This window comes from Penaeus japonicus, unplaced genomic scaffold (genome assembly GCF_977035675.1).
Source record: "Penaeus japonicus unplaced genomic scaffold, GWHDUDI00000001_assembly GWHDUDI00000005, whole genome shotgun sequence".
In the NCBI taxonomy this organism is placed as follows: Eukaryota; Metazoa; Arthropoda; class Malacostraca; order Decapoda; family Penaeidae; genus Penaeus; species Penaeus japonicus.
Genome location: NW_028234407.1, coordinates 17,912,866 through 17,920,365, shown reverse-complemented (window position 1 = coordinate 17,920,365; position 7,500 = coordinate 17,912,866). Strand labels below are relative to the sequence as shown.

The window sequence follows — 7,500 nt, the reverse complement described above, 5'->3', positions numbered from 1 at the left end:
TGCTACTACTACTACTGTTACTACTGTTACTACTGCTACTACTGTTACCACTACTACTACTACTACTACAATTTTAGCAGTATTATTATTCTTTACTAATATCATTATCATCCTCATGGTCATTATCATTATTATTACAATTACTGCTACTACTATTTCTATTATTGGAGGCACTACTGTCACTGCTACGACTACAACAACAACAACTACTACAACTATTATTACCGCTACTCTATTACTACTACCATTAATGTTCTTACAATCGCTGACTAACAATGACTACTCCTACTCTAACTACCTCTACTACACTGCTACAAAATCCGCTACTACTGCTATTACTACTACTACTACTACTACTACTACTACTACTACTACTACTACTACTACTACTACTACTACTACTACTACTACTACTACTACTACTCCCGTAACTCCTCTCAACGCAAACCTACATCGTTCCCATATCATAACATAATGACGACCCTGAGCGAAACGACAGCATAACAACATACATACAGCATACCACATACACGACTATGGCCCCAAGACGAGTCGTGCGAGCCTCGCAAATGGGCGCCAGGTCGTTGAGGACGTAACCAGAGCAGGTCGCCATGAGCAGGGCACTCGTGGCTTCTAAAATTAAAACCCTTTTCGTTAAGGGTCGCAATATCCGCTGTTCCTTTTGCGCCCCCCCCCCCCTCTCCTCTCCTCTCACCTCTTTCAGCGAGGCTTATTAAGTGGGGGGGGGGGGGGTATTGCTCTTGGTATTATGATTTTCATGGCTGTTGGCTTTATCATGGCCATGGTTATCCGTGGGGTCGATATTCTGATTCTGAAAATATACAATCGCTGTCAGATCCACGTGGTGTTTGAATAGGCTTTGAGCTTGTTTGTGGATATTGTTTTTTTTTTCTTTCTCTCTCATCCTTTGCTCTTTCCATAACCCACTTAATATCCTATTATATTACCCTTTCCGTCTACCACTCACACACTCTTCCTCTCCCTCTCCTTCCCTCCCATTCTTTCCCTTCTCTAACTCTCCCCCTCTCTTCCCTTCTCCTTCTCCCCTCTCTCCCTCTCTCTCCCTCTCTCTTCCTCTCTCTTCCTCTCTCTCCCTCTCTCTCCCTCTCTCTTCCTCTCTCTTCCTCTCTCTCCCTCTCCCTCTCCCTCTCCTTCTCCCTCTCCCTCTCCCTCTCCCTCTCTCTCTCTCCCATTCCCTCTTTCTCCCCTCTCTCTCCCTCTCCCTCTCCCTCTCCCTCTCTCTCTCTCTCTCCCTCTCCCTCTCCCTCTCTCTATCTCCCTTTCTCCCCCTCTTTCTCCCCCCCTCTCTCTCTCACCGTCACTCTCCATCTCTCACCCTGTTACATAGCGTAGTACCACAGAGCGGAGCGTACAGACCATACCGGTGATTATTGGAATAAACGGCCGTCACTGCTTCGGAATTTTGGCGCGCAACAAGAGAGCCTGAATTAGTTCGTCTCGGAAGAAGTGATTTGGAATGGCAAATGGCGAGACGGGTATTTTTTATGATTTTACTTTTTTTTCTTGCAGGGTAATTATAAGGACTTAGCGGATAGGGCGCTCGTAAGTTTTAAGTTGTAGTTGTCATTTTCGAAATCACGATAAAAAAACAAACTGTTGCTTAATATCAATATTCTTCTTCTAACAATATTCAGCATAGGAAATGGGAAGACCAGTATACACAAATATACAGGTAGGAGCGGATTTAAAAGGTACTAGTTATCAAACCAGTTTTTTTATGGCAGAAAAGCCTAAACGTTGCGTGATAAGGTCTGAGAGTGTGAGGTTGGGTGGTTGGTTACAGCTTGTTTTAGCTAGGCTGGCTGACTCCACCTGTCTGAATGTAAACCGAGTCGATTAATCTAGTGTATGCAAAACAGGTTCCGTCTAGTGGCTTTATGTTGAAACCATAGCGTTTGTTTTATCTCCTCGATGATAGGTATCGATATGCAGATTCCTAAAGCTGGTTGCCTAATGTCCGATCTCCCTCGACAGCCAAGATGACCGGCTCGGACCCCCCGCAAGTGGACACCAACGGTGACGTCATGCACCAGACCAAGCCCAGCCAGCCCAACGGCGACTCGAAGGAGCCCACCACACTCTTGCTGGCCCTGGACGACCCCGTGCCGGAGGTCGTGCCGGCGGGAGGAGGCCGAGAGAAAGGTACGTACTTGGGGAGAGAAGGGCACGCCTTGACGAAGCACCCACCCGCGCGCAACGCTTCTAGGAAATTTCTTAGCTCGATGTTGTTCTCCTTCCCCCAGGCGGGTGCTGGCAGGTGCGCTTCACCCTGGCCATCCTCTCCCTCTTGGGCATCGTCCTCATGTACGCCATGAGGGTGTGCCTCTCCATCGCTATCGTGGGCATGGTGGGCACTGAGCAGAAGCACCACGGCGAGCACAATGCCTCGGAGGGCGTGGACACGGAGGACGTCTGCCCGTCGCCAGAGCTGACGTCTGGCAAGGCCAAGGAAGTCATCGTACGTGTTCATCCAGGCCGCTTGCCCTTCCCTTTGACACTGTACAGATGATAATAATGATTAGAACACTACAGATGTGAGCGACATTACATGATCAACAAATCAGTATTTTTTTCTGAATTATCATCTCGATCATCCCCATTCCCATCGCGGCCGTTGATGTTGGCAAGAATAGTTTTATTTTTGCAAGAATCATTTTGCAATTAGGCAGATCAGCCATTTTCGATATTCACCTTCAGCATCAGAGAGATTTTCTCTAATAACAGATATGTATACGTACGTATGTATTTACGTATACGTGTCTGTACATTTACAAAATATGTAGAAATAGGAGTAAAATTAGTAAAGTTGCCTTCATGGACACATTTTGTATATACGACTCTGCAAAGTCAGCTAAAGAATAAGGATCTTTTTCATTTGCTTTCTCTTATATTTCTGAAAGTGACTGAAAAGAAGGGAAACTGGGTACTATTTACTTCATCCGCACCCCCACTCACCCCCGCAATCATGGCTGTTTAATCATCTTTCCCCCGTTCCTATGCCAACACAAACAAGCAAATTAAACAAGACAGAATGTAAAAAACCGTCACCCAAGCAAAAAATTGAATTATAGATAGATAAAATCCTTCATAGTCAGCGGGATAATTTCTCACGCACTGGCTCTCTTTTCACCTCTCCTCCCTCCCTCCCCTTGTTCCATGCTCCACCCCGCCTTCCTCCTCCTCCTCCTCGTCTGTTCCGCTTCTTCGCTCTTCTCTTTATTCTCTTCCTTCTTTTTTTATTTTTTCTTCCTTTTTGCCTCTCCTCTTCTTCCACCCCCTCCTCCTCTTCGCTGCCACCTCCTCCTCCTCCTCCTCCTCCTCCTCCTCCTCCTCCTCCTCCTCCTCCTCCTCCTCCTCCTCCTCCTCCTCCTCCTCCTCCCCCTCCTCCCCCACTTCCCCACTTCCCCACTTCCCCACCTCCCCACCTCCCCACCTCCCTCTCCCCCTCCCCCCTCCTCGCCCTCCGACTCCCTCTCCCCCTCCTCCCCTACCCCCTCCTCGCCCTCCGACTCCCTCTCCCCCTCCTCCCCTACCCCCTCCCCGCCCTCCGACCCCCCTCCCCCCCGTATCCCCCGCCTCCCCTCAGGTGGGCGAGTTCGCCTGGGACGAGACGACGCAGGGCATCATCCTGGGCTCGTTCTTCTGGGGCTACGCCTGCACCAACATCCCCGGCGGGCGGCTGGCGGAGTACCTGGGCGGCAAGCGGGTGTTCGGGCTGGGCATCGTGCTCTCGGCGCTCTTCACGGTGCTCACGCCGCTCAGCGCCAGGGCCTCCACCGAGCTCTTCATCGCCGTCAGGATCTGCTGCGGCGCCGTGCAGGTGAGGGAGGGAGGGAGGGAGGGAGGGGAGGGTGGGTTTGGGTGGGTGGGAAGGGGAGGTGAGGGAGGGAGGGAGGGAGGGAGGGAGGGCGGGAGGGAGGGGTGGGTGGGTTTGGGTGGGTGAGAAGGGGAGGGGGGATGAGGGAGGAGGGAGGGGAGTTAGAAGGTAAGGAAGGAACGAGCGAGAGTGCGAGCGAGGGAATGAATGAGTGAGTAAATGAGTAGATGAGTGTTGTAAGAGCAAGGTAGAATGAGCGTAGGTGCATGAGTGAAAGTGACTAAGTGAGAAAGGAATGAAGAGTGAGAGGAGATTGACGAGAAGAAAAATAAAAAAATCAAACGAGAAAAACATCAAAAGAAACAGAACGGATTCGGTCTACTTGCCTCAATAATATTAATAATAATAAAAAAAATAGTATCAAAAAGAACAAATGAATAATCAAGCAGGCGAATGAAGAATGCAGAGTGATCTGGGTTGAAGAGTGACCTTAAAAAGCAGCATGATCATTCTGCAACAACTACACAAAACGCCCTTTTTCTTCGTTGCAGGGAGTGGTGTTCCCAGCAGTGAACTCGATGCTGGCAACCTGGATCCCGCCCATTGAGAGGAGCAGATTCAGCACCATTGTTTATTCAGGTAAAAGAAGTATGAGAGAAAAGGAGGGAGGAAGAAATGGTAGATGCGAGAGAGGGAAGGACGGTAGAAAAAAGTGAGTCGTGTGAAAGAAGTGTTTTAAAGGTGCGAGAGGAAGATTATATGGTAATGTTTTGTCACTTGCAGCAAAACTTGGCAGTGCAACCAGGATGTTCAGCGACGGGAGACAGACAAACAACTACAGCGGCCTTTCAGAAAACATTTGCAGACTTTTGAGTTCTTAAAACACGGCGTTCAAGATAACAGTTTGAACCCTTTCGCATTCGCTGTTCTTATGTACGCACCTTTCGTGTGTTACAATGCTTGTATCAACCGCAAACGTAAACCACCGCTTTTGCTGAACTGTAGTAAAACCACTTGTAAAACCGGCTGTATTATGTGGCTTAGCGAGAACCCTTTTCCTAATTGATAGGCCTTGACAATTCTTCACATTTCTTTTCGCTTCTGAAGAATTTGTAGATATTTTGCTGATATTTAGCATCACTTCAGAATCAATGCCAGTAAGTGAAAAAGGGTACTAGAAAGTAAGGAAAATATTGCTGAAAATAAAAACTTAATTCAGCTTTCTACGGAACGATAATTCTGTAGCCTAAAATGCTTGTAAAGAATAAATATGAGTCTAAATAGTATACGCACTTCGTAATATGACTAAGATTACTCCACTGACAGGACGATCAAGCTAGGATATGCAGTACCAGTGAAAGTTTATTTGAATCATGTTGAATTTATCCCAAAGTGAAGTGATAACGAGAGGAGGCTTCGGAACCTCTCATAACCTTACGGGGTCAAGTACATGTAGCGTCAAATCACTATTTATGTTATTGTTTTTTTTTGTCCGTTTTTATCAGGCGACGTCAAAGCAAATCATCATAACATTATGACCTTTTAACGAATATTATCTGTTGTAAAAAAAAGAAAAAAAAGAATCATGCTTTAGATACTGTTAAACGGTGCATTAGGACTTGAACTGATATCGCATGCAAAATATTTTCGTGCGATTATCAAACGCAAACACTTCCCCCCACCCCCCCTTCCCCCTCATCTTTACAAAACCGTCTATTATTAGAACGCTTGTTTGCATTATCGACTACTGACCTTGACTCGTCGTAAATAACTAGTAAGAGAAGCCAGTCAGAGTCGAAACAAAGAGCAAAAGAATTGGAAGATATGGAACAATTTAAATCAACAACAGCTCGAAGGCCACCCTCCCCCATAAAAAATCGTTCACTAAAATTTTCGTTCAGAATAGACGGCCTGTGCCAAGGTGTAAATGGAACGAGGACATTCGGATGAACAGAGACTCGGAAGTCTGAGACTCGCTCCCGTGAGAAAGTCATCTGTACTATTCGCCCCTGCGACTTGCCAAAGACAGGGCCACCAAGTGTAAACAAGCTTCTTTGCCATCTTCGTGTGTGTGTGTGTGTGTGTGTGTGTGTGTGTGTGTGTGTGTGTGTGTGTGTGTGATTGTACGGAGATTGTGTATGTAGTTCATGTACGTCAGTGTTTCGCTGTAATAATTTATGTAGGTTTGTAACTGTAAGTCACGTGTTGGTGTATGAATGTATGCATGTAGATTTATTGAAAAGATATAAATGAGACTGGAAAGTATGTAATTACCTTTCTAATATTACATGTTCAGAATTGAGCAATGTGTATGTAAAAGTATATATATATATATATATATATATATATTATCATTGAATGTATATAAAGTTAGTATATAATCCGCACAACCATCGGGAATTTACGATATAGTAACAGCTTTATTCATATGGGCTTTTAGGCTTCTACATGATAAGTCTTTGCACTGACAGAGAAATACATGTACATGTAGATTGTCTGATAAATTGACACTGATAGACAGAAAGGTAATACAAGGCATGTTAATTTAATATCTAAACCACAAACCTACGGGGCTTTCACATATATTATGAAAACGGAACTAGTAGCTCAGTATGATATGACGAATCAATTATAAACTATTTCCTTTGAAAACGTTTAGCATTCAGTAAGAAATGACAAGGAAAAAAAAAACTTCCCCAGGATTCCCTCTGGGCACGGTGCTCTCCCTGCCCATCGGCGGGTGGCTCTGCTCGTCCACTTTCCTCGGCGGCTGGCCCTCCGTCTTCTACCTCTTCGGCGGCCTGGGCATCGTGTGGGGCGTCTTCTGGTTCATCCTGATCCACGACCGGCCCGAAGCCCACCCCAGGATCTCGGCCTCGGAGCTGGCGCATATCCAGGGCTTCGCGGGACAGACCAAGAGAGCCGAGGTAAGTGTGAGGGCTTTTGGAAGGCTGGAGTAATTAATACCGCTGGTGATTTTGATAATGGTGGCTGTGATAATGCTAAGTGGGATAACTATCCACAATGCGATAAATACTATTATCACTTTTATTATGATAGCCATCATGAATATCATCACTAGCTATGTACATATCGTGGCCTTTTAATTACAAATCAATTTACAATCCAATTTTCTCTCCCAGGGAGTTCCTGTGCCATGGAAGGACCTCTTAATGTCTCTGCCTTTCTGGGGATTGCTAGCAGGCTCCTTAGGTTATGACTACGGCTTTTACACGTTGTTGACAGAACTCCCAACATATCTGAAGAACATCCAGCACTTCGACATGAGTTCGGTAAGTAAGGCTTCCGCATTCTACACCTTCTGATTCAAAATATATAGTCCACAATACATATCTTTTCTTTGCTGATAACTCTGACTTGTGAACATTTCTTGAGTCCAAGAATGCTTTCCTCTTGCAGAATGGCCTTATTTCGGCGCTGCCCTTCCTCGTGATGTGGCTTTGGGGTTACGTCTGGGGGCTCCTGATGGACAGGCTCACGAAGGCCAAGCTCCTGACCATCATCACAATCAGGAGATTGTCCATGTCTATTGGTAAGAAAAGATAACTTTTTGAAGTGGTAGAACTGAAGGTTTATTGAATGCTAGAAATGCCCACTGCACAATTTGCATTTTATAATAC

The 7,500-nt window shown here is 45.9% G+C and overlaps 1 protein-coding gene across 4 annotated transcripts in view; it reads left to right on the top strand.

Moving 5' to 3' along the window:
* The window catches only part of LOC122247041 (putative inorganic phosphate cotransporter), a 21,050-nt gene that overhangs the window by 9,538 nt on the left and 4,012 nt on the right, over positions 1-7,500 (top strand). For 3 of the 4 annotated variants that reach the window (XM_043005996.2, XM_043005999.2, XM_043005997.2), the window contains exons 2-8: positions 2,017-2,184; positions 2,286-2,500; positions 3,629-3,862; positions 4,411-4,498; positions 6,560-6,786; positions 7,003-7,152; positions 7,280-7,412. In XM_043005996.2, the coding sequence (XP_042861930.2) occupies positions 2,022-2,184; positions 2,286-2,500; positions 3,629-3,862; positions 4,411-4,498; positions 6,560-6,786; positions 7,003-7,152; positions 7,280-7,412 (1,210 nt within the window). In that variant the 5' untranslated portion in view covers positions 2,017-2,021. Of the gene's footprint in view, positions 1-2,016; positions 2,185-2,260; positions 2,501-3,628; positions 3,863-4,410; positions 4,499-6,559; positions 6,787-7,002; positions 7,153-7,279; positions 7,413-7,500 lie in introns of all 4 variants that reach the window. The other variant, XM_086537081.1, reaches the window with a different exon arrangement.